Source organism: Ambystoma mexicanum, chromosome 2p (assembly GCF_040938575.1).
Source record: "Ambystoma mexicanum isolate Mex_15411 chromosome 2p, UKY_AmexF1_1, whole genome shotgun sequence".
Taxonomy (NCBI): domain Eukaryota; kingdom Metazoa; phylum Chordata; class Amphibia; order Caudata; family Ambystomatidae; genus Ambystoma; species Ambystoma mexicanum.
In genome coordinates this window covers 808,660,084-808,686,901 of record NC_090923.1, presented here as the reverse complement: position 1 = coordinate 808,686,901, position 26,818 = coordinate 808,660,084, and the positions used below count along the sequence as shown (strand labels likewise).

The 26,818-nt window shown below is 47.5% G+C and overlaps 1 protein-coding gene across 3 annotated transcripts in view; it reads left to right on the top strand.

Annotated features, from left to right (window-relative positions):
* The window catches only part of C2PH19orf47 (chromosome 2p C19orf47 homolog), a 260,110-nt gene that overhangs the window by 24,965 nt on the left and 208,327 nt on the right, over window positions 1-26,818 (top strand). For all 3 annotated transcript variants that reach the window (XM_069644482.1, XM_069644483.1, XM_069644481.1), the window contains exon 2: window positions 16,926-16,982. In XM_069644482.1, the coding sequence (XP_069500583.1) occupies window positions 16,964-16,982 (19 nt within the window). In that variant the 5' untranslated portion in view covers window positions 16,926-16,963. The remainder of the gene's footprint in view (window positions 1-16,925; window positions 16,983-26,818) is intronic.

Below are 26,818 nucleotides of genomic sequence, written 5' to 3'. Positions count from 1 at the left end.
CTGAATGATGGTAAGAATAATCTAGCAATATCCAGCAGAGCACAGGAGAGTCCAAGCCACACCTCAAACACAATAAGCCAACCAGAGAGCACCTGAACGTATCGCACTCTATGCTTATGGAACATGGCCGACGGCAAGGCCAGCCACCCGCATGCATCTTCAACCATACACCACTCCTAATGACGCATTGCATAGCACCTCTGTCATTTGGAATGCAGCTATCCCCATGACAAAAATTTGCTCTAGCTGGACACATTTCTACTACTCTCACATACCCTCTTGTCTACTTAAAAGCACCCATCCACTTCCCAGCTCGATAATGGTAGCTAGTAGGGACATGGCCACCCCTACCCAACTTTGCATTGGCCAAAATGCACACAGGTATCCTAGGCTGCTCCTGATAAATGTTCCCAAACCTTGGACTATAGTCTCCCAGGGGCGTTCACATACAGCGTTTTGAGGCCATACCAATGGGATAAAGGATCTATACAAATGACAAATTAACATAACATAGTAAACATCATATAGTTATGTTTGTATGACGCCAGTTCATCTGGCAAATCAAAAGTAGTTGTTGGTGTGAAGCCAACAAGGCTATAACCATGAGATAAATGGCTCCCAGCAATTTCAAACTCTGTAAAAATCCTATAGGCAAAACTTTGGCTTCTCGAGGCGGCTGATGACTTATTCGGGACCTAAAATGCAGTTCAGTTGCCGTGCGCTACATAAATGGGCTGTATACCACACATTGAAAAATGTGCACTAGCCGTTGACAAGTGTTAATTGACACTTGGTGAGTAAAAAATGCTGTGCTGTGTGTAAAGAAATTAAGGTGGCAAGGTACTTTTTGAAGGCTGTTGAGTAGCTTGCAACCAGAATTTCACTACTACCAGATGCTCGTGCTCTTTCTAAGAATTAATCTGGGAGTGTTTAGATTGGTTCTGCGTTTGCAACTCTTCTCTAGGGACTTAAGTTTGAAGTTCATTGCATTACAACTCCCGAGATATGTCACTTGGGTGGTTTAGGAGGGAATAGCACCAGAGATAGAGATGGTGGTTTCAAAATCTAAACTTCATTAAAAAAAATATTCTTCTGTTGGAACTTTGCTCCTTGGCTTTAAAGTGACTGTGCAGCTGTTATTCTGGACTATTAGCCAGTGGAGAGATTTTAGAGCTGATGTGATGCGTTTCCTACCTGTTGAGGTTGAGAAGAATTCTTGCCACAGTTTCCTGTCAAGGTATATCCTGTTAGCGTAGTCGATACTGCCCCATTTCCTTGGTCCTGTGAATTGAGAGTTTTGTGTGTGAGTGGGGACAAAGGCGTGATGAGCCTGATGGAGCATAAGTGGAAGAATCATTGTTTCAGAACTGTGTGACTTCTGTTTCCAAAGTCAGTTGTCCATGAGAATTTTCAAAATATTTGACCTTTTGGTGTTTGTGGGTGTGCATTTCTGTGGCCAGAGTAAACTTGTGGTGCGTTGTTAAGGGTGATTGTGAGCTCAGTTTTGTCTTGGTTTGAGGATATAGTAAATTGTTCTGTGTTATGACGGGCAATTCGTGAGGCAATTGTTAGTGTTCTTATTGGTAGTCCTTTTTAAAAATGTCGTCTCCTCTACATACTTGTAATAGCCCATGCCTTTTTAAGATCCTCATGACAGGCATCATATAAATATTGAAAAGGGTCTGTCTTGAACATTGTGTGACATTACAGGTTCTCCTTCTGATGCAAGATTTCATCCACGGTTGCGTGGTGTAGAGGATCACTCAATTGTTTACATTTTGTTTCTGCTTCAAAAGAAGTGGATACTTTTGTATTTGGGATTTATTCCTAAATTAGATTGGCTCATCTAGCCAATTTGTAGGTCTGCTTGATTGTTTTATTTATAGAGCACATCGTAGGAGCACATCGTAGGAATCTTAATGCTTATCAGATCTTTCCCAGTTCTTGCCAAGCCACAGCTGCATGAGTTTGGAGGAGAGATTTCATCCATGGTTGAAGGAAGAAGTATCTCCTCTATCTTCACTCTGCTCTTGTCACTGCCTTCTACTCCACTCCTGTTTTGGCTTCCTCACTCCTTTCCTCTCTTCCTACTACTGCCTTCGATTCCACTCCTGGTTTTACTTACTCTCTCCTTTCCTCTAATACTACTATCAACTTCTTCTCTGCTCCTGGTTTCTTTCCATCCTTGATCTACCCGTTAAATCTTACTACTTTTTTGTCCTCTGTAAAGATAACCTCTCTCCTGCTGCCTCTGCTCCAACTCTCTTCTACAGCCCCTCTCCTTTTCTGCAGTCTTCCCTCTTCATCTTTTACCAACGGGAGCGCCACCTGCTTCCTCTCAGCCACCACATTGAACTGTGCTGTGTGGCAACATATCAACATGACCCCTCCTCCTTATTGGCACTAGAGCTTATGGTCTGCAGCTGTGAGCCTAAATGGTGTGAGGTTTGGGATTGGCTAGGCTTTTCACTTCTCGATAGAATGAGGCAAAGGCACTGGGTTAAACCTTGGAAATGCCGAGGTGGCCATTAATGATGATTGATGTGTTATTTATATAGCACCTTAATCCAAAGCACTTTACAGAGCACATATTTATACAATATCACCCAACCGAAATTGGTACTCATTTATCGACATCGGAAGGATGAAAGGCTGAGTTGGCCTTGCCCGGTTTCGAACATGCGACCTGCAGATCACACTCAGATCGCAGCAGCGAGCGCTCAACTCGCTGAGCTATCTTACCAGTGCGGGGAGAAGTTGAGCAGACTGCTTGTGTGTAGGATCTTCTGCTTCACTGCTGTTGGGAAGGCCGATGTGTTGGGGGCACTCCAAATGTGAATAGGGTTCCCCCACCGCTTTTCTGTCCTTGAATGCTTTTCCTATGGCCTGGAAGGGGCGATTTGAATTTCTCTCATCTGTTCTGGGGTTTCCAGTTGGGAGAAGGGCATTGTGTGAGACGTAGACCATCTGAGCGTGGTTTGCCTGTACATTTTGTGTTTGGGCACGGAGACTGGTGTTTTGGGGTCTTCCCTGGCTTACTTCACCTGACTGTATTTTACCAGGTTTAACCTCTTTTCCCCAATCCTGTTTGCCAGACTCGGTATAGGTTTTGTTTGATACTGTGGGAGGTTATGGAGGTGCGCGCGGTTGACAGGTGGGGAGACACACGGGGAGACGGGAGGCCGAAAGCTGAAGGCGCAGGAGGGCAGATGCATTTACTATATTCACTCGTTCCTCTTCGCATTCCACTTAGTGATCAGTATATCTATAATTTAGCACACATTCTAAATATGCCTGTGACGATATGACTATTGTTCTGCAGGAGTACAGGGATGAGTAGTTTCTAAATTGTCTACACAGTCCCACACTACTATTAAACAAGCAGTTATGCTAATTATAAAGACTGAAGGTACACAGTGTGACCGGTATGCCTACTTCGACCCTTTTGGTAACATAGCCCGACAGCAGACTACTTTAGGAGGAATGTGAGTTAATCAAATTGCAACACGTGTACGGTGGTACCAAAATAAAATGTCCATACAAGGTTCTATAAAAAGAGAAACTTATATAACTAACACTACACATACAAAATAACAATATACATAACTAATTGAAGGAATATAAACCTTGTCCTCTGTCCAAACCTGTTCTCCTACGGGCTGACCCTACCACTAATAGCAAAGAAAACCTAACTTAGTTTACAGCAGTGTTCTAACGCCGCTTTTCGTTGCTGAGCGGGCTGGTGTGACAATCCCACCCAATTACAAGTTCTCCTGTTCTTGTTTCATTCCCTTAGCCCGCTGCTACAGTTCAAACAAGTTCCTGGATTTGTACTGATTTTTTTTTAAATATAAAATGAAACGCCTGAACCCCACCTCCCCCCCCCACCCCCATTCCCCCAAATCTCACCAATCGTTTGCTCAATTTGCAAAGTTCCTTCTGTATATGCAGCACTTAATTGTATAAGTAATTCAGCTGCGTAATTTGTACCTTGTGCTCACTCATGCCGAGCGTTTCAATTTCTTTCAAGCAATGTATTTTATTGCTCTTGCATGGACTGCCTAGCTTGAATATCAAATTTGGGTTCCCGTGATTCTCCGCCCTCAGAGTGGCTTGGCTTCTCAGCCCGGATTGGGCTCTCTGGTCCTTCAGACCGATAGATTATCTAATGGCGCTAATACCTGTCTGGCTTCGTAATTTTGGTTTCACCCTTCCAGGACGTTTCTATTAGTCTTGCCTCCCTGTTAGACCTGCATGGCCCTCTTCCTCGCTAGCCTGTCTCAGTTCCTCGTTATTCTCATGCCTCCATAGTTTACTGGGTTGTTCAGCCCAGCGTGGGCTGGCTGTGCATCACTGGCCAAGCCGGTTGCTTTCTGTTCTCACCCCCTCCTGGGGTGCTTTGGAGCTTAACTACCATCCTCCCTTCTCTATGCTAGCCGTGTACCTGAATTTCGACAGTGTTGCTGTTCCGCCAGCTGTGGCACCCGGGCCTACAGATAAGATGTGTATTGGCCACTTTTACTCCATAAAAATAGTGAGTTGAATTACTCCCACTAAAAATAAATAAGAAACAGACATGTAAGACCTGTAGAGCCTTGTGCCCCAGCTTTTACCCTTAAAGCATTATGGATATGTTTGGACCAATAGTGCATCAGGTACCACAGGAAGAAACCACTATTATTAGTGCCTTATTGGAAGAAGTAGATGTGTATCTTTTATGTTAATGAATAACTAGGTGCAAAGAAATAATTATTATGAATGCATTTCCATTTTCTAGTTAAAACATTTTTACTCGATTATCAGATAATCCCATTGGGAATTGGATAAACATTTTTACTCCCAACTTTGAAAAATCGGGAGAAAAATACTCCCACTTCCAAATCTTAACTGGAGCACTGGTGGCACCACGTTTGCCTGGTCGTCTGTGTCCTTATTCAGGTTTGTTCTCTGCGCCGTTGCTCATGAACGCATGTGGCTTGGTCTCCCGCTTCAGGGGACCTCTACTTTGGGCTGTCTGCCGTCCTGGACTTGGCAGCATTCTGCTGCCTCTGGGATTCCTCCGTCCACCACATGTTAGGACGTTTTTTCTGAAGTCCAACTAAGGGCTTAGTAAAACCATTCACCCGAGACAGTACAAGACTCAACTCTTAGTATAAGGCTGTACCACCTTAGTTCATGGTAGGTAGACCGAGCAGCCTGGTTCATTTTAGGAGGGAGAGAGGGCTGTAGAATCCGTACAAATGAAATTGTAATACAAATGGTCCAAAGAAACACTGAAATGCTATTTATGTAAAAATAAATGATTTATGGAAATACAAGTAGGCCCAGATAATTCTAGGGGTAATTAAGTACTATCACACATTATATGTAATCACAATTATAAAAACAACACTATGCTTGATGGTGCACAGACCAAAGCATAAACCTTATTTGGAACACCTAACGGTAGTTATAGGGAAGTCAAACCTTTTCATAGACATTCAGCATTGGTGTCACCTATTCCTGGGGAGTAAAACCAATGGTTACTTTCACAATTACTTTCAGTAATGCAAGGGCAGTAGACCCTACCAGTTGTACAGTGACTTTCAGTACAAATCGCATAATCTGACAACTGGACAATATACGTTTTGTGAATAGTGTAACACTTATTCCAGGTACAGTAAAAAACCTTTAACTACTTTTGTGATAGGTTTTACTCACCTAGTATAACTTAAGGATGTAATATTCAATTACAGGTGCTTTTGAGATCAGTGAAACACAGATTGAGATGCAGTAACTCTTATTTTTTGGATGCCACACAGCTAACTCAAGGTAAGTAAAACCCATATTCATTTTTTTAAATTTATTTTACCTCACAAGGAAGTACAGGTTAGATCTTTCACAGCTATAGAAGTTCCTTATGAGGGACCGCTAGAAGCAAAACCCCATGTTACACTTTACTGAATGACTCAGTTTATTCTAGGTAGGTAACAACCTAATAGAGACTAATTCTGGGCAGGTTAATAGCAAGTCAGGGGAAGCAAGACCCAGTTGGGGGACACTCCTACAATTATCCTAACATGAATAATCTGGTGAAACCAATATATTACTTTTGGGAAGAGGCACAACCTAATCACACGTGAGTAAAATACCTTCACATCTACTTTCTATTAGAATGGCAAAACGGTTTCTAAGGAAAGAAAGATGTTAATCATACTTTTGAGAATAGTGCATCACACAACCAAGATAAGAACTTTTGTAACTGTTCACTTTTAGAGTTAGTTACCAAAAAAAACTTTCAAGTAAGTAATTTTTAAACGCATATTCTCTTTTCTAAGCAAAGGTCTTTCCCTGGTTTTTGGAGCATGTGTTCTCAGTGGCAGAAGGGGGTCACTAAGATCTAGTGTCCAACAGGCAGTATCAGAATAGGTTCTTAAGTAGCAAAAGTCAGAGTTCCTCACGAAGACTGGGCAAACCTGGTAAGTATTTTACTTCTAGAGTTAGAAGCGGGTTCAGGGACTTTACAGACGACACCCTAGCAGGATTGGGACTAGGTGAGGGGCCTCACCATCACAGAACACCCCATAGCTGCACAGACATCCCAAGAGATGTAAGGTAAGTACATACCCAAGCCAACACAGTAACTCAGCATTGAAGATTTTGCAGCAGGAGGACTTCAGCATCTGTAGCCTAATATCCAGTCACTGGATTCCTTGTCGTGGTGACTTAAAACAAGATCTCAGAAGGAACTTTGCAGCAGGGATCAATGGAGAAGGCTCTAGGCAAGGTTTTCCTCATGGCTGAATGTGGTTCTGCAGATTTGGTGCCTTTTCAAGGAGCACAGAAGACAGAAAATCGCGGTTGAATTCTCGTTGTTTCAAAGGTCCAGCACTCTGAGCGGACTTTTCGGACTCGATTCGTGTCTCTGGAGGTAGCCCATGAAGTTTTGGCAAGATTTGGAATTCGGAAGACACAGGTATTTGGGGGTGTTGCAGCCTGCAAGATCGCAGCAACGCGTGGGTCTCTCCAGGCTGTGGGTCAGGGTCGTCGTTTTCGGGTCCCTAGTCAATTGTAAGGAGGGGCTACAGCAGGCTCCAGTTACACAGCAGGCTCTCCGGTCGCTGGAAATAGTTTCAACCGCTTTTCCTTAAACATCCTCTTTGTTTTCAGTTCCAGTGGTCGACTTGTCTTCAGCTTCCAGGGTCACAGTATTTAACAGGATCTACAGCACAACCTCTGCATTCTCTCCCTGCATATTACAAGAAGGGGCGGTGCGATTGTCCAATTAGGACGGCCAGCCCCCCACTGAGATTTGTCCCCATTCAGACAAGGAGGGGGACAAAGGGCTGTAGAGTTTTGGACTCCTCTCGCTTCCTGCCTTCACAAGCTGACAGGAACCTGGGCAGGGAGTCCAGGGGGCTCCCGCCAAAGATAAAAATCACACAAAGGAATTTCCCGCCCTGCATGTCGGGGGGGGGGGGGAAGAACAAGAAAGGACAAACACTAAAATGGCAAAAAAAGGAGACTGTCCATTTTGGTAAAATGAGCACCCTTGGGTGCCTTTAGTGCAGCTGTGTTACGCGGTAAAGGTGCACCAAATTAATACAAAGTATCACTGCCACCAGCCATTGAAGGTAAGCTTGTCCCTGTAACAGAATTGTTACAGTTGTAGTGTAAAACGGGATACATTGTATCTCCCCAGCACTCCACATAAGGTGGGGTGTGCTGGTTTCACCAAATAAACTGTAAAGGAGATACAAAGATCCTTTCTAACCTTGGGAACTGTAGTTCTCTCAAGGTTAGCCAGAAAGCAGAGCCCCTAGGGCAACCCAGCAACAACAGGCACTTATTGCCAAAAAGTTGTTAAAAGATTCTGGGAGTGTGTAAAAAGGTTCCCACTCAGAGGTATAAAAGCAAAAAGTTCTGAGTTTGACCCAGGTGGGGAAGATTTACCATTTCTATGAAAATCTTACCCAACACTACACATTCGAGGTGGTCCTGCCTCTACGCTGGATTGGTTTGCTGCACTGCCTTGCTCAGGCTGGCTCCCGCCCAGTGGCTAGCTCTATCCTTGCATGCATGGGTTGCTCCTCTTCAATGAGTCATGCCATACGATTGGTTATGGGTTTCGGCATTAAGGTGGGGTCCGCAGTCAAACCAAGGACGGTTAAAGGCCCCTGTACATCATTGTGTTCATCTCCCATGTATCCGACAACGAGGACTCTGGTGTTACGGGAGTTGATAGAAACTTCACACCTGGGGATTCCCTATCCCCTAAGGGGGTTCACCCCCCTCCTTGCCCTGTCCCCCAGGGAGTGTTTTAAGTAGCAGGCTCCCCTCTCTAGTCTCGAAGGAGTTGGCTCGGATCCCCTTTGGGGAGAGAGAACAAATTCCTGGTGTTCATTACAGAATGCAGTCTTGAGAACCAATGAGGCATTCTGGATAAAGACAGGTATGCAGGCAATTGATTTGGTTTCGAAGTATTTTAAAAAGGCAGCCATTGGGGGACTTGGTCACTAGGGCCCTTTAAGGCGGCACACGAACACTGCAAATACCTTTCTCTCGTCTTTGGGCTTGACGGCTTTGAGCGGAGTTCCCTGGCACTTTTACTAGGTTGAGTCTGCCTAAACAATTCGAATCTGTGGTTCCCAGCAGACAATGGGTGTTGAGGAAACTTGAGACAGCATCTGTAGGGTAAGTTGGCACAATGAGCTCAAACAGCAAGTTGCATTTTTTTGCTGGTGCTTGGCTCGAAGGTGCTAGAGAGCAGGCAGTCGACGGGTTGAGTCAGCAGCTCCATTTGCTTGCAGAACTCCACAGCATCTGGATCGAGCCAGCTTGAAAATGGATTTGTCATGGGCCAAGTGAATTCTTTCTGCACCTCCCACAGGGAGGATTGTAGTGCATGCTTGCAGGGTCCTGTGTTCTAGTGTCTCAGTTGGTATTTCTGGTCCCGCCAGATGGTCTCCCCTAATCTGCCCTTGGGATGGGTAGGGAGCAGTTTGCGTCTTCTCTTGGAATGGACAGTATTCCCAACAGAGTTCCAGTGAATTCTTTTTTTTCTTTTGTGAGTACAAAGATGAATCGATTAAGGGCAGATTTTCCTTTTTATATTGGCAAAGGGCAGCAGCAGATTGGTCCAAAACATGTCTGTTGTCTGGGTCCATTGAAGGCTGCTGTAACAAGTGTACTTTGCTTTCTGATGTCATACCCAGATTGCCTTGCCTGCAGGAAGTTGGGACAGTGCAGGAGTTTTTAGGAGCCCTAGCAGATATCAAGATGGCGGAATCCCCTCTAGGCCTAAACATCTCCTCTGGGCTAACTTAACACAACTGCCTTCCCACGTCTGCCTACTTAAAGGGTCTCGTGTTTCCGCAAAATAAATTGCTACGTGGTAATTTTCCTAATGGAAATTACATCGACATTTTACTTCGAAATGTCTTTTTTTGGGTTAAGGTGTAAAAGGGCGGGGGTGGGCAGGGGCTCAATGTAAGGGTTATAGTGAAAGGGGGGGTTGCCCCCCAACCCCCAAAATAAATTTAAAAAATGGATTTTGAACTACACTGTCAAAGTAATTTCCACAAAGTGAATTACAACAAAGTAATTTACTTTGTGGAAATGACATGGAACTCTTAAAAATGACCCCAGTTGTCCGGTCTCGTTGAAGCACCAGTTCCATGGGGGATGTCCTGAGGAGGTTTCCTGTCTCTAAAGGAAGATGTCTTCCTCGGGGGGAAGAGGGGTCATCAAAGCCGTTTCCTGGACTAGAGTGTCATTGTTGTTTTGGAGTCACTGAAGCCAGGCAGCTGATACACACCAGCCCTGTTATGACTGGAGCACTTCTCACCAAGCAGACAACAAGCAGACAACAATGACATCCAAATACTGTGGCAGTGGTATCATGTGGACCCAGTGGCCGCCATCTCCTAACTAGGCATAGCTTATATTTACAGTTTAAAGTGCCACTAGGCTTACTAGGGTACACAATTATGTTTATTTGTGTGCTCTGGTTAAACAGCCGAACCGTTCACTCAAGCCTCATGTCAAATTTAAAAACAATTATTTTCCATTACATTGCAATTTCATGTAGCAATAAAAGTGAAATTCATACTTGATTCATAGGGGAAAAAACGGGCAAAACTAAACATATCCCAAAATATTCTACTAAACTCAAAGCGGGACTATTTCCAAATGTTCTAAAAATGCAAAACAGCAAAGATCTGTCATTAGTATTTAAAATCTAAACCCATGCTTGGTGTAACCTGATTAAAAGGTCACCTCCGTTTGTTTGAACTTAATGTTGGAACGGATTGTGTCCTCCAACGTATTCCATATCTTTGACATGTAATGTCCACTGCTGCGCTGCTTCAGAAATTTTTCGGCAGAGGGCGTCCTGCGTCAATGGCATCGGGTCGATGCCCCTCGAAGGCTTCCGTCGGATGACATTATTGGTTGTTATAAGAAGCACGCACGCGCCCGTAGCCTCAGTTCAGTTTTTTCCACAAACTTGTTTGCTTCGAGAACTCGGCGCGCCTCATGTTTATCTACTCTGATAATGTCGTCTTCTACCTTGCTGACCCCGCTGTCCGGCTTTAAAAAGTGCTGGGACTGCAAGTCCAAAATGTCCATCACAGACCTGCACCACTTCTGCTTGTGGTGTCTGGGCGAGAGACTGCCAAGGCCTTGCGGAAGCGTATGGGAAAATTTCAGGTAGGTCGGGTATCCAAACCCTGTGAATCTAAAAAGACTACTGGTCTTTCCACCGACTACTCTAGGGGTGACTCTTCACCGTTGGAGGGAGACCAGGGGATCTCGGTCCCAGAGTGGTTCCCGCCACTCGTCTTTGTCGAGGCACTCCCGAAAAAGCGGCGTCACTGTTCGGCATCCCCGTCCTCGTTGGATGCTGGCTCCCTGAGGAAAGTGGCTTGTCCCACTAAATCCTCTACTCCGGAGGAATGGAGGCATTCAGGGAGAAAAAATGCTGGAGGTTTTTCAATCTCGGGGGCACTGTTCCGTCTGCACCTCCATTTGAAGCCAGCAGGGAACGGTCTCGGTCTGACGCTTGCGTGCCTGCGGGCCCAGACAGTCAGCGCGATAAACATCGGGAACTGTCGAGGTCGCGTTCGGACAAGGCTCCGGTAGATCATCAGACGTGCCTGATCCAGGTCACGGTCTTCGTCCCCTACAAAACCGGTGAAGTCTGGGAAGGTGTTGAGGACGGCGTCGGTTCCGTCTCCGAGTACGGCTGTTGGGGCTTTGACTTCGGTCAGGCCCTCTGAGACTTGGGCGCCCTTGTCGACGCCAAAGCCATAAACGCCATCTGGGCTAAATGGGTGGAATTTGCCATTGGAGGCCTCTGTGGCTGTAGATCCTCCAAGAAAGGCTCTAAGACTGTGATGCCTGTTCTGGACTTCATATCTGCTCCTGTACCTAGGAAGTTTTTTCATTTTCTATAGGACATTTGAGGATGAGGAGAGGTCTGATGTGGAGTTGGAGCCTTTTGATACTTCTGGTGAAGCACCTAAAGCTTCTGACATGGTCTTTTCTGAGGACAGTCAGTTGGAGGATCTGCGTCGGTCTCTACATGATGCCAGTGGTCTTGACCCATCTCCTGAGATGGAGTTTGGAAGGCCACAGCCTGGGGCTCATGCTGAATCCTCCCATGGGAGGTTGATGTCGAGAGTTACGGAGTACCTAGGGTGGTCCGGCCCTCCAGTTGCTTTCGATGACCCGACTGACATTTTAGATCAGGGTCCGTCCACTGACCCAGTGTTGCCTTTTCACATGGCGTTACAGAAGAGGGTGACTGCTACTTGGCAGACCCCAGAGACTCTTCCGGCGGTCAACAAGTCGTTGACTAAGAAATGCTGCCAATCCAGTAGCGACCCCCCCGCTACCTATCCACTCGCCCCACTCCTGAGAGTTTGGTGGTTCAGGCAGCCACGGCCACCTAGTGGCAGGTGGCGTACCCTACCCTACCATCCCCCCTTATAGGTACAACCGGCGCTTTGATGGATGGGCATGCAAGGTATTTTCAGCTCGGAGTATGGCACTGAAATCTGCCAACTCCACCTGTGCCGTGGCAACATTTTTGCACACTTTGTGGAATTCTCTCTGGCGGCTGAGCATATTCCCAAAGGGGAAGAAAGTGATGGGTTTCTTGCTATCGTCCAGGATGGCAAGGATGCCATGTGTGAATTCCCTTCAGTCTAGGTTGGACACGGCTGATGGTGTTAGCCGGTCCATGATGTGAGCACCGTTATACGCAGGTTTGCGTCGTTGCAGAAGTCTGGTTTATGCCGGATGTGCAGGCATGTCTTCTCAACATGCCCTTTGACGGCTCCCATTTGTTTGGCAGCAAGGCTGAGGAGAGCCTTGAGAGGTTGCAGACCTCCAAAGCTGCTGCTAAATCTTTGGGTGCAGCTGTGCGTCAACCTCCACCTTTTCTTCTTAGGGGACAGCAGTGGAGGGGGAGTTCCTTTCGTTGCTAATCCTCTTTTGGTAGAGCGAGGGGAGAGGCCAGTCAAAGGGGCCACCGTAAAATTCCTCGGGGTGGATAGGGGGAAAAGGTGCCAAAGCCGCTCAGGCAGCTGCCTCTGACTTCAGGCGCTGCCGCAGCTGCTTCAAAACTGAGGCCAGGTCCCATTATTCGCCGGTTGGGGGCAGACTGTCTCGGCATCTCGAAGAGTGGCGAGCCATTACTTCAGATGCGTGGGTTCTGGAAACAATAGCCCACTGCCTACCCTTCCTAAGTCGGCCTCAAGATAATCCACTGGGGAGACTCTTTGAAGATTTCCGCTCCGCTCCTTGTGAAGGAAATCTTGACCCTGCTGGAGAAAGGCGCTATAGAACTAGTGCCTGTGGCGGAGAGGAACAAGGGGTGGTATTCCTCATATATGTTGATTCCCAAGAAAGGAGGAGGACTGAGACCCAATTTTGGACTTGCGTTGCTTGAACAAGTTCCTCAGGAAGGACAAGTTCAAGATGGTCACTCTTTCTAATGTCCTTCAGGCCCTTCGACTTCAGGATTGGTTGGTGTCTCTGGACCTACAGGATGCTTGTTTTCATGTGCCGATCCATCCAAAGCACAGAAAAACCCTGAGGTTTGCAGCTGACCAGTCACACTTTCAGTTTCGGGTCGTGCCATTTGGATTGACCTCCGCCCCAATGGTATTCACCAGGCTCATGGTGGTGGTGGCAGCATATCTCGGGAGAGGGGGGGTTCACTTCTACCCCTACCTGAGCGACTGGCTGATCAAGCTCATTCTCCCAAACAAGCCTTGGATCATCTCTGCCCCCACCTGCCGCTCCCTTCACAAGCTGGGCTTATCCCTCAATTTCAAGAAGTCACATTTGTTAAGCTTCCCAACAGCTCCAGTACATCGGAGCTGCGTTGGACACATCCTTGGGTAAGTGTTTGCCACCCAAGGTTAGGGCTTATCACATTGTACAGATGGTCAACAAATTTCAACAAGCCCAGAGGCTTCCAGCTTTCGAATACTTAAAGTTGCTCGGCCTCATGGCATCCTGCATTTTTCTGGTGCCAGAAGCTAGACTGAGGATGAGATCCCTTCAATGGGTTCTCAAGACGCAGTGGTCACAATTCTAAGGCAAAATGTCGGATCCCCTTCAGATTCCGCTCAGTCTCTCCAGATCTTCTGCGGTGGGCCAGCGAAGGAAATCTGATGAGGAGGGGGGGGGGGCCTTTTTGGCAACCGTGGCCGGAGGTGTCTGTGGTGACGGATGCTTACCTCGCAGGATGGGGAACTCATGCCAGCGAGCTGACCACCAGCGGTTGTTGGTCTACGTCCGAGTCCAAACTCACAAATCTTTTGGCGCTAAGGGCCATCAGGCTAGCCCTGAAGGCTTTTCTGCTGTCTGTGCGATGGAAGTGTGTCCCGATCATGACGGACAACAGTGGCCACAGGCAGCGCACGTCTCCCACAAGTGGGAGTTAGCTCAGGGAGTCCTTCAGGAGAGCTTCACCCTTTGGGGAACCCCTGAAGTGGATCTGTTTGCGACTGGTGCCAACCGAAAGTGTGAGATTTTGCTCAAGGGAATTTCCTCCGAGAGGAGCTTTAGTGGGACGCGTTCGTCGTGACTTGGTCATTCCCACTTCTGTATGCGTTTACTCCGGTCCCCGTCATTCCATAGATTCTAAGGAGTTTGCAGAGGTTTGGGTCCCACATGATCTTAATTGCTCTGGATTGGGCCAGGAGAGTGTGGTACCCGTACCTTCTAGAAATGTCCATCTGTCCTTCACGTAGTCTTCCCCACAGAGAGGGGGGTCGGGTTCTCCATGCAGAGGTCAAGACTCTCCGCCTTCACGCTTGGTTTCTGAAAGGTTGAGATATAAGGATTGGGACTTCCTGGAAGATGTGATGGAGGTTTTGCTTTCGGCCAGGCGTCCGGCAACCAAATCCCTGTACCGTTGCCGTAAGTTTTGCGACTGGTGCAGAGGACACAATGTGGGTACCATTAAAGGTTGCTTGGCAGTTCTCTCTATTTTCAAGTGCTCCTCTGAAGAATGTTTTTATTTTAAGATTCCTTTGATTTCCAAGTTTCTAAAAGGGCTCATGAATGTGTTCCCGCCATCCCCTTTTCTGTTGCCGGTTTGGGATTTGAATTTAGTCTTGAAATTCCTGATGGGTGCTCTATTTCAACCTTTGCACTCTTTTCCTTTGAGACTGTTGTCCTTCAAGACGGTTTTCTTGATTTCTGTTACAACTGCTCACATAGTGAGCGAGTTGCAGGCACTTTCATCTAAGCCACCCTTTACTGTATTCCACAAAGATAGAGTTGTACTGAGGGTACGTCTGTCCTTGCTACCTACACTAGTATGAGTTTCATTTGAGCCAGAAGGTGGTACTTCCTGCTTTCTATCCTCCTCATCCTGGTAAGGAAGAGGAGAGACTCCATAGGTTGGATCCTAGGAGAGCTTTAAGCTTTTATATTTCTAGGATGTCCAAGGTCGGAGTGGACGACCAGCTTTTTGTGGGGTACACTGGACACCGATTGGGCCAGGCTGTTACCAAACAGACCTTGTCCAGTTGGATTATCCTCACCATTACTGAATGTTACAGATTGGCTGGCATGGACCCTCCTGAAGGTTTGCAAGCTCACTTAACTAGGGGCATGGCTACATCCACAGCCCTGCAACGGGGAGTTCCTATTAGCATTAGTGATGCTGCAACATGGTCTTCCATCCACACCTTTGTCAAGCATTACTCCCTGGATACTTCCCATGGTCAAGATAGGGCCTTTGGTAAAGCAGTGCCTTATTCTGCTGTCTGATTGGGTATATCTAAATTATTCTCCCTCCTCCAATCAATGATACTGCTTTGGGAGTCTGTCAAAGATGTGGCATGCGTTGGAGGACACAATCCATTCGAAGAACAAGTTACTTACCAACTCGTAACGTTCTTTCGACTGGATGGTCCTCCAATGTATTCCTCGCACTCTCAGCCTGCCTCTGAAGAATTTACTATGCTATTGCAGCTTGCGTTCCCTCGAGGCTATGTGCAGTCAAGCAGGCATTGTGTACGAGTATGTCACATGTTGTGGAGGAAAAAACATGAACTGAGACTACGAGCGCCGTGTGTGTCACTTAGTTCATCTGACGTCGCCCTCGACGGAGGCCATTGAGGGACATCGACCCGACTCCATCGATGGAGGACGCCCTCTGCTGAATAATTTCCAAAGCAGCACAGCTGTGGAAATTACATGCCAAAGATGTGGAATACGTTGAAGGAACATCCAGTCGAAAGAACGTTACCAGTTGGTAAGTAGCTTGTTGTTCTCGCATCTGTTGGGAATGCACACCTGACTTTGCACCTGCCTGCTGCTACTGCAGGGAGGTTGCTGAAGGTATCTGGAGATGGTCAAAGCAAAGGCACATGAGCGCACTATGATTTTGGCATGTAGCAGTACACAAGGGGAGGTCTGCTTATCAGACCACCTTTTCAGAAACAAATACCTGCATCATTTTATTTTGAAAAATCAAACCAGTTTGATATCCACACTCGGATGGCATTCGGTCACACTGCCACAGGGATATGTAATTATATTCCTTGATGGTGATGTATGGGCCTTCTAAATTCTGAAGCTCAGAGGGGGGAGGGGGGAGGGAAGTGCAGTCTCGCCCTGAGCCTTACTCCCCAAATCCACATTGCTTGTATAGTAATCGGCTTTCTGGCTTGAAAACAAAGCAAGATTCCCCATACTTGGTAGTAAAAAGGAACAAGGGAGCTCGAATTCTATTGAAGAAATGGGGGCAAGTATTTTTGTCTGCATGAGGGTTTGCGGGTTGAAGGTAAGGCCGCACGCTTGATTTGTTTTTTGGCACAATTTATTATTTATACAAGCAGTGTTGCAGAGCGAGGAATCTTGATAATAAACCAAACTTTTTATAAAAAGTAGTATTACGTTAATCAGTGATTACAACACTATATCCAACACATCTCTACTCCCCTTGTAATCCTCTGCTACATCTGATATATGCTGATTCTCAGAGTACACGCTGTAAATGATTTGTTGGGCATTTATGGCAGTTGTCTTTAACTTTTGAGCAAAGTCCAGCACGCCCTGTGTGATTGACCCAGGTCTAGCTTCTGTGCGCCTCTGCTTCCTTTTTTGGCAGCACAGTATACACAGTAAAAGTGATTAACCAAATGTATGAATACAATTTTTTATGTAAAAGGTGACATTTGCTTTTAATGTTCATTGTTGGATGATGCTGGTCCTAAACAATGGCTTTCTGGTAGAGTATCTGGAAGCTGCTCCTTTCAGCCAGAATTCAGCCCGTGTACAAGATGTGAATGGTGAAATATATTTGCTACTTTGTGTATTCCTCCTCATTCACAATTTAGAAGGGTTCTTTACTCTTGTTTATTTAACCATCCGCTGTAGGTACGGAAGGCATTGACTGTTATGTTTTTTCCTTGCAGATTTTGTCTTATTTAACCAAGTTGAAGCCCTGCAAGCAATGGCATCTGTTACATTGGGTGAGTGTAGCACTTACATTTCAGACTCTGGCCTTGGTGCTGAGCTTTTTCTTAAGTTGTAAACCAAATAGCATCCAGACACACACAATATAAATATCAGTAATACATATCTGACCCACTCCTTGCAGCAACACCACAAGGTGTCCTGGAGCAGCATGAGACACCCACCGCCCTTGCCCCCCAGGCAAGCCTTAACCCCCCCCCCCCCCCCCCCCCAGACTTGGATCTCCTGCAAGCCTTTTGTCACTGAATTCAGGTGAACGCTGGCGCCCCCCCACCCCTCACGAAGGCCCCTGTCTGGACATGTCCGGAACTGGAGGGAGCACCTCCCCTGGCAGCTACTCATTCCTTTTTTGTCTCAGCATTGCTCCCAAAGGTTTTGACATTGACCTGGACCACTGCCCGACCTCTTACAAAATCTTGACTTTAAATTGCTCTGTTAAGCAACATGGTTCGCTCTGACCTGGTCCACACACACCTCCCTGCGTCACTGACTGCTCTGGTTGTTTGCTGCTCCTGTCCCTTCCTTCCAAACTACCTCTGCACCTTTTATAAATATGCAACGTGTTGTGCCGCCAACAAAATGCTATCTACTGCTTTCTTAATGCATTGCTTTAAAAAACAAAAAAGTTTAAACTCCTTTTTTTTTTCTGGTGTGCTTCCAACTGTGCATTCACCATTTTGTACTGCTTTTTAGTGCTTTCTGGCTAAATTCAAACCCTGGTGGCTCGCACTTAGCTTACATTGCACTTCACCTGTTGCTCAGCCATGATCACTCCAGCACCTATCCAATTTCTTCTCCCTTCTGCACTTGCACGTTCTGAACACTCGTCTTTTTTTTGTCCTAAGAACCTCTAGCTGTCCCTGGATATGTCTCAGAGCCTTTCTTAGTTTGTTTTGGGCTTTCTTTTTCCCATTGCCGTCTGTTTCTTTGCCCGCCTTCAGTGGTATTAGATGCCCCCTCAGTACTGCCTTGAATGCACCCCAAATTTTTTCCGGAGGTACCTCATCTGATCAGTTTTCTCTAAAGTACTGCTCAATCTGTTCTCTTATAATTTCGCTCTATACCAGGTTTTATATTTGGTCCAGGGGGAATTTCCACTTCATATCTTTCCTCCTTATCCACTACAGAGTTCTTGGCCTGTACACCCAGCCTGTCGTGGAGTGCGAGCAGCACCCCAACCTTCTATTCCCCGGCATTTGCTTGGTATATTTTAGTGTATCCCCGGATTTTTGCATTTCCATTTGTCTTGTTTTCATGTGTGTTTCTTGGTACTTGAGTATGTCGTTTTTTATTTATTTTTCCTCCCCGCTGGAAGGGTCAGGTTCATAAGAGCGCTCAGACTCGGTGGCCATCATGTCTTCCCAGAGAATTTGTCATGGGGACTACTAAGTCCCACTAGAGGTTAGAAGATGCGCCCCGCCCCGCCCACCCTCTTCCCCTTGGGCCGTGTTATTTTGTCACGTGTTATTGTCTTACCCTTCCTTCAGGGTTTTTCTGTTCCTTTTTCGGTTTCACATCCGGAGTTCTTTGATTCTAGGTCGGTCGCCCCGATTATCCCTCCCTCCAACCCCAATCACATTTTGGTTCCACTTCTTCCCTTCTTTGTCAATTGTCCATCCCTGCGGTTTCCTGCTGCTTCCCTTCTCTGTCGTTCCTCTGTGTCTCCCCATCTTCTTTGCAAGTTCAAAATGTGATCTGCTTCCTCGCTGTTAGGCAAGATTGTATGTAGTAACCCTGTTGGAGACTACACCAGCCGTGTCCTCTTGGCAGTAGGTAACCCAACCTTTGGTATAGGCCTGTAAGTTGGTAGAATGGCTGAGTAGCCTTATCTCAAGAGGGGTCAAAGTGAGCTGTAGGGTCGTAACATAGTTTCACAGTGACAGGTATTCAAATAACACTCCTACACAAGGTTTCTTGAATAAAATCATTATTTAAGTCGGTTTTAAAATAAGCCAATATGCAACACTTAAATGCACTTCAAAAACGCACTCCTTCAGTTTAATTAAGTAAGTAGATGTATCCTTTTGGGATGGCACACAGATACTTCCTACATCATGAGGTGACTTCAACAGTTAGACTGTGGACATTAATATATCACTATTCACACTTAAATGGTAATACTGAGGTTACGGCAAAAAGGACAAGTTTAGGGAAGAAAACAATGGTTAACAAGTTCCTCAAACAGGTAAGCACTTTAGAATCCCACAATGCAATGTAGGTTAACCCTTTCCCAGCTATACAAGTAAGGTATGTATGACTTTTTAGAGGGACAGTTCAATACAAAGTCAGAGGGTAAGAAGAGTGCAGGGAGCCAGGACAGCCAATGTCAATTGAGCAAAGTGTAGGGGAGCTCAGGTACTTCTTGAAGATAGGCAAAGGTCTTGCACAATGTTTTGTGTTGCAAAATGAAATCACTGTTGAGACACTAGCGAGGCTTGCGAAGGGCAAAGCTGCAAGCAAATCTGCAAAGGGCAGCAAATGCAAGTCTCCAGTGAGAGCAAGCAAACTAAACACGAGAAGTAAGTACCTTGAGTCTGAAGAAAAGATTCCAGCTGGCGTCTGTTTCTGTTGTAGTCCTGCAGATCCCGGAGTCGTGGAGACAAGAGGGAGGACGTCTGGGGACTCCTGCACTATGGTTTGAAGATCGGCGGCACTTCGTGATTTCAGCTACTCGCAACTAGTACCACCAAAGTACTTGGACACCTTGTGAACTTTCCTTGTTTCTGGGGTCCAGCTCTCTGTTGAGGTGACTCGGGCTTGGTTAGTTCTGCTTAGAGGGAGTCTTGAAGATCTTCCTAGAGCTCGGGTCCGGCTTAAAGGCGATGCATTCGATTCTGGTGTTCCTGTCCCCTGGCACTCGGTTCCTGCCGCAGCAAAGAAGTACAACCAGCAGAGAGAGGGGTTCCAGTCGAGTTCGTCTTGGGGCTGATTGGTCCCACCAACCTCCTCCAAGGACAGCCAGCCAGCCAATCACCTTTTGGGTGCATTCCTGTAACCAAGGAGACAAAGCAAAGAGTTTTGTGCACCTCCCTTGCTTCCTGCCCTGCAAGACATGCTGGAGCCAGAGGCAGGCTTCACCAGTGAATCCTGCCAAAGACCAAACCAACAAAGGGACCAAACCTGGTTTGGCGTGCAGAGTAAATCTCAAGAAGGACATTTCTAACAATAGACCGGGTAATTTTGACAAAATGGGCACCCATGGGTGCAGTACTACAGCTGCTAATGCAGCCTGCGGTAAAAATGCACAATGGTAAGGAAAAAGTAAACCACTGCCACCAGCCATTAATTGTAGAAAGGGTAACATAAAAATGTTACATGAGAAGGTAGACAAAGGGGATACTAAGTAACCCCTCCAGCACCCTATTGTAAATGTGTGCTGGGTCTACAAAGAGAAAAAGGTAAGTAAAGTCCATTTCACTTTACTACTCTTGGAAACAGTAGACGGTATTTAAACCTTAGCAGAAATGCAAAGGATTTCTCTGTGACACTGCACTGAGGGTGCTGTGTGTCATGATGTAAAAAGATGTTGCCTATGGAGTTAGTCAGACTCCCAAAACCAAAAGAAACACAGGGTTCAAATCAAAGAAAAATGCATGGGAGAGTCTCACCCTCTCCAGGATAAAGTCCTAAAGAATAGCAAAAGAGCTGGGGGTCTTTAAGGTAGAGGTGAATTAACACAGAATTGAGAATTCTCCCTAACACTTAAATGTCGCAATCATGTGGTTCCGTCCCTCCCACGTGAAGGGAAATGTCCATTATCTTATCTGTTTAATCGTGATGAATTTCACTACTGGCCCCATCTTTCTCCTTTTTTTGAAGCGTGATTTGTGTGAGGTGTTGGAGGAATACCTCTCCTCAGTTGATTCGCACCTGCCCCACGCTCCTTGTTTTCTGTAGGGTTTGTCCTTCTGACCGTATGAAGTAATTACCACCAGAACATCTCTCGGGCGTGCCCTATGGCTCTCCTGTCCATTTTGGTCCTACTCCATGGATTCTGTCTACTAGGACCTCCTCCTCATTTTCTGCCGCCATTATGTTTGCAAAGAGTTGTGCTGTGCCTTTTAGTCTTTGTCCTCTGTTTTGTGAGGTTTTTTGTACGCCTTGAGTGGTTTTTCTAAGTTCTCACTTTGGATTTCCAAATTGTGTGAGAGATGTACAAGGTGAGCTAGTGTTTAATCGTTTTTTGCATTTCTTCTTCCAGATTCTGTACAACTTTTTCTAGAGTTGTCTGTTCTTTCCTCCAGTTTCGCCACATCTATTCTCAGTTCTTGTAGTGACTGTTTGATTTCGTCCTTCAGAGTTTCGAATTGGGTCTGAAGGCAGGCATGAATTGATTATGAAGTGCTCTGGACCAGTTCTGCATGTCTTTCTTACTTGCCATCATGCCTTCTTCTATGGCTGTCTGTGAGGGTTGGCTTTAGGTGGTTTCCCCTCTCCTGGGATTTGTACAGTTCCCTGTGGTCCACAGTTGTTTGATACTGGGTACTTGCTTTCCTTGGGGGGGGCTAGGTGACTCCTCCTTCGTCCTTGTTTTGGACATGTTGGGTTGTTGGAGCCTCTTCTGGTGTGCCCCTTCTGTGTTATGGTGGTATCCTTCTTGCACTTGCGTTGCCAGTGCTAATCGTTCTATGGAGTCCCTTTCATAATGCCCTCCTGTCTTCTTTCGGTTCCGGGGGGTGGGTGGGGGTGTTTTTTCCTGCTTCTTACTGGCCTTTTACTTTGATGACCTGGGCTGCTTTTGTTTCCCCCTGCTTATGACTGGGTGTTGGGGTGGGGGAGGGGGGGAATGGGGGTTGGACAATGGGGGGGGGGGGGTGTTTTGGAGGGGTGGTGGGTAGTCATCCCCTACCACCCTTTGCTTGCTCCGATGGTTCCCCCCTCTTGGGGTTTCGCTACTCTGCGCCTTCCTGATGCCTCCTGCTCCTTGGTTTAGTTCTCCTGTTGCTTCTGCCCTGTTTTTTTTCCTTATGTTGGGGTTGTTTTATTTCTCCCCAAACCCTGAGTGTTATCTGGCCCGGGGTCCTGTACTCCTTGCTTCTCGCACCCCCTCTTTGCTTATCTCTATATACCTGCGCCCCCGGGTACTGTTTCACCCACCCGTGTGCGCTTTCCTTCTGGGTCTGGTACGCTTCTATTGGAGCTTCCCCACTCATCGGTCACTCCGTTCCGGTGTTCACTGCGTGGTCTGATCTTGTGTGGAGTCTGCTTGGGAGATCCTGCCTTCACCGAGCCCACTCCCGGTTGTCTCCTCTGTACCTCCCCACCGGCTACTAGTCGCTGTCCTGGTCTCCGCCTCTGACTGGCTCCTGTTCCGACGCTCTGTTCACCTTGTGTTTCTGTGTTGCCGCAGCGTATCGCGGCATTCCACATCTGCTGGGGTGATCCCTTCAAATGTGCCACTGTGTTTTGTTAGATCCTCAGAGGGGGTTCCTTGGCCCGTCTTTGCCTTTAGTGTGGAGGAGTTTGCGATGATCTCTCCACGTACCTTTTTTCAATTTTGCTGCAACCCGGTGGGAAGAGATGTTTAGGCACGTCTTCCTCCGCCAGCTGCCATTTTGGAATTCCACAGCTGAACTTTTTTAATTTGCAAGGAACTTGCCAATCCTGCTGCAGTGTCCTCCTCTCCTCCACCATCCCAGGCCCTGGGAGGGTGTCCTCCAGAGGCGTTCCTAGGGGGTGTGGGTGCTCAGGGGGGACTATGCCCCTGGTCTTTTGGTTGTAGTCCCAGATAGAATCTCATGGGCTACAACCATAAGGCTAGCTAGCCCCGAGCCAGATATTCCCGGCATTAGCATAGCCCCGGATGTTTTCCAGAACTAGCAACACCCCTGGTGTCCGCTTTATGAAAGTCTCCGCTAAACAGGTAGTCCCCTCCTCCTCCAGAATCATCAAGGACAACATCTCCTCTCTCCCCCCAGCCTTGGCTGACCTCTACAACCACTCTTTTGCCACTGGCTCTTTCCCACAACTCATTAAGCACTCTCGTGCACACTCTACTAAAAAAAGACGTCTGCTGACCCTTCTTGCCTGGTTAACTATCGCCCTAGCTCTATTCACCCTTTTTTGGCCCCCCCCCCAATTGACCCTCCACACCGATATTGCTGGCTGCCAGCCCTGTTTCTGAGCTTCCAGAGGCATGGAAATGACTCTCCTAAACACCCGGGAAGACCTCTCTAATCTGGACTCAAACATTCCCTCTGTTCTGATCCTCTTCGATCTTTCTTGTGCCTTTGACACAGTCACCCACTCCATCCTCATATACCATCTCTGATATCCTGGGCATCACGGACAGGCCACTGGCGTGGCTGACCACCTTCCTTTTTAAATAGACGCTCCCAAGTGCAAATGGGTCACTTTCTCTCCTCCACCTCGCTCTCTACATAAGGCATTTATAACGCACCTATACACAAGTGTTTCAAGGCGCGACAAGGCAAGGGAGGGGGAACAGAGGAAAGACGGACAACAAGCTTACTAGCCAGATGTGATTCAGATCGCACAAGTGCACGGGAAGGGGGAAAAAGTGTGGCAGGGGGAGGGGACAGTGCAGTACATGGGGATAAATAGAATAAATAAAGCAATAAGTAAAAGTGAGTCCAGCTGGTGGCAAGAGCAAGGGTAAGTGCAGATATCAGGAGTCAAGTGCTGGAAGGGGACTGTAGAGATGCAGAAAACAGTCACCAAGTGCGGCGGTTGCCAGGCTGGTAGTGCAGGTGTGCAACTGGCAGGGGAGGGGACCTGGGCCCGAGATCAGAGGGTGGCCAGGTAACCAGTGCAGTTTCAGCCAGGAGTTCAGCAGGGGAGAGGAGGAGAGAAAGAAGCAAAGAGGAAGGTTTTGGGGTGCTTGCAGAACTGGAGGTGGTTCTCCTCAGTTTCAGGGAGGCCCCAGCCAAAGGAGATCTACCACCAACTCGTTGCTTGAAGATGGCGACTGACCCTGAGGGAGTTGGAAGCGGATAAGCGAAGAGCTCGAGAAGGAAGATATTTAGGAAGAGGGAGTTGAAGGCTTTGAGGGCCCCAGAAGGCCTTGTGGATAATGCAGAGGATTTTGAACTTTATCCTTGCAGCCAGTGGGAGGCAGCGCAGAGATTTCAGTCCTGGAGAGATACGATCCCTGGGCTTGAGACTAAGGACAAGTCTTGTAGTCCTGTTCTGGATGAGTTGCAGTGGGCAGAGAGTAGAAGCAGGCAGATTTAGAAAGGGGCTGTAGCAATAGTCCAGCCTAGAGAGAACCAGAGCTCTGGAGATGCAGCTGGTAATGTGACTTCTTGGAGATGTCGGAGATGTGAGGAGAGAAGGAGAGTGTGGAGTCGAAGATGACCCTGAGGTTTTTAGCCTCGCAGGTGGGAGCAAGAAGAGGCGCAAAGACAGGAGGCCAGAGTGTGACAGGAAAGGGGGGATTGGGTGTGCCGATGAGGAGAATCTCAGTCTTACTGGCATTAAGGCAAAGATCATGTTCAGGAGAGCAGTTTCCGTGATTATGGCAGCTCTGAAGCCAGACTGATGGTCATGGAGACAACCAACAGATAGTGTGAAGATTAAGCTGGGAGATGGCCAGTTTTTCAAGGATTTTGCCCAGGAAAGGAGTGATGGAGATTGGGTCATAGTTAACCAGGCAGGACGGGTCGGCAGAGTGTTTCATAAGTAGCGGGTGCCCAAGGGAGTGTTTCAGGGGGGATGGGAAGACTCTAGTGGCGAAGGAGTGGTTGCAGAAGACGGCCAGAGCAGGAGCCAGGGAGTCCATTTGGTCCTTGATAGTTTTGGAGGAACAGGGACTGACGAGACTTTCATAGATCGCTCTTGTCTGGAAACCTCATCTGGGGGGAAAAAAGGGGAAAGGCAGAGAAGGAGGGAGGAGCGGTGGCCGAAGAAGGGCCAGCGGAAGAGCAGGGAGTAGAGGAGTGGACATGATCTCCTGAGTTTTTTTAGATTAAATGAGAAGCCAGAACCGTGCAGAGGACCTGGGAAGGGACAGGAGAGGTAGAGACTGCAGCAGGATTGGCTATTCCCTTGCAGATTTTTAAGCGATCGGCCGAGTTGTTAGATGCCGTCGAGATGCAGGCTTAGATATGAGCTCTCTTCTTGGTGCAGACAGATAGCCGGTATTGCCTTTGGAGCAGGATACAGGCCAGTTTGTCAGAGGATGAAGCAGAATCGTGCCATTTCCCCTCATCCACCCTGCGTTTGCGTTTGAGGGTGACGAGGTCTGAGTCGTACCAGGAGTTGCACTTGGCTTTGGGCTTCAGGCAGATCCTCATGACGGGGGTAAGAACATAGAGCGCATCGGATATCGCAGATTGGAGCATGGAAAGGTCTGTCAGGGTATGAGTCAGCAAAAGGGGGAGGAGAGGGTGAGAAAGTGGCGCCAAAAGCCTCAACTGACACGCTTCATGAGTCAGATAACCAAGGTGGTGGGTGGCAGTGCTGGAGTAGGCTTGGCCTGATGGGTAGAGAGGGTGAGCTGGGAGGAAAGGAGAAAATGATAGGGGAAGGAGGAGATCAAAACGTCCAGAGTGTGCCCTGCAGAGTGAGTCGGGCCAGAGGGGAGAACAGTGAGTGAGAGAGTGTTGCAGACGTCGCAGAAGAGGAAGAGGACTGGCCGTGAACCATGTCTCAGTGAGATCAAGGCGGAGTTCCTCCGGGAGGCAGCAGATGTCAGAGGAGTGCTTGACAGCTGAGCGAGAAGTGTCAATATGGAGAAGGTTGCTGTCCTTGAAAGACTTCCGGGCAGAGGTACGCCGTGCGGAGGTGTAGAGGAGGGGGGGGAAGAAGAGGAAGGAGGAGAGGGCAAGGTAGCCAAGGAGGAGACCATAGTGAGAGGCAAGGAAGCCGTGGGGCGAAGAGGTGGGGGCAGTAGGAGAAGGAAGGAAATTGAGGCGGCGTGGGAAGAGTCTATCAAAGAGAAGATTGGTCTGAGGGCCTTGGACCAAGACGGTACCATTCAAGTAAACATTAATGATTACCTTAGAGAAGTGGAAGGAGGCCAAGAGGGCCTCCCACAGGGTGCCACCATTAATTGGAGAAGAAGAGAAAGGAGAGAGCACAGAGACCATATGTAGGCTCCATAGGTCTGGCAAGGGAATGACAAAGAGGATGTCGGTGAGTGTTTGCCTGGAGGAGGCACTGGGTATAGGTGTCAGCGGACTGGATTGGAGACTAGGACGTCCTTTTTAAACTTCTTCCTACCAGATTTAATGAGGAGAGAAGGATAGTCGATAGAGAAGCAGTTAGAAAAGATAGAGAGCACCATAGAGTAGGTGGGGAAAAGGAGAGAAGCGGAAGGGGGGCTAAAGGGGTGGATAGTTGTGGGCATAACACTAGGTAAGGACGCAGAGAGGGACGCAAGCAGGCGAGACTGGGGGAGACGAGACAATAGTAGACAATTGTAGACAATTAGACAAGACGAAAGACGCTCAGACAGTGGTAGAAAGTTTGCTAGAGGAGTACTTTGCTAAGAAGTAGTCTGAGAGTCCTGTATAAGGGGAAAAGGCCTAGGTTTCACAATGCGTTTTTAAATACTATCCAACACAATTTGGCATGTCACGTCCCTTGCGACTCCATCATATTGCTGTGGCTCTTCAACATCTATCTGGCCCACTTGATCTACACTTTCTCTCCTCACTACCAGTGTTGTTCAGATGACAAACCGCTATCCTTTAAGGTGCCATCCTCTACCTCCCCCACCACTCCTCCTTCATATCTGACTGCTATTCAGGCATGGTGCTCTGCCAGCAATCTCTGACTTAATGCCAGTAAGACGGACATCCTTCAAATTGGGACGCCTGCTACTTGCTCACCCCCGCCCACTCTCTGGCCAGCCTCCTTGAGCCACCTT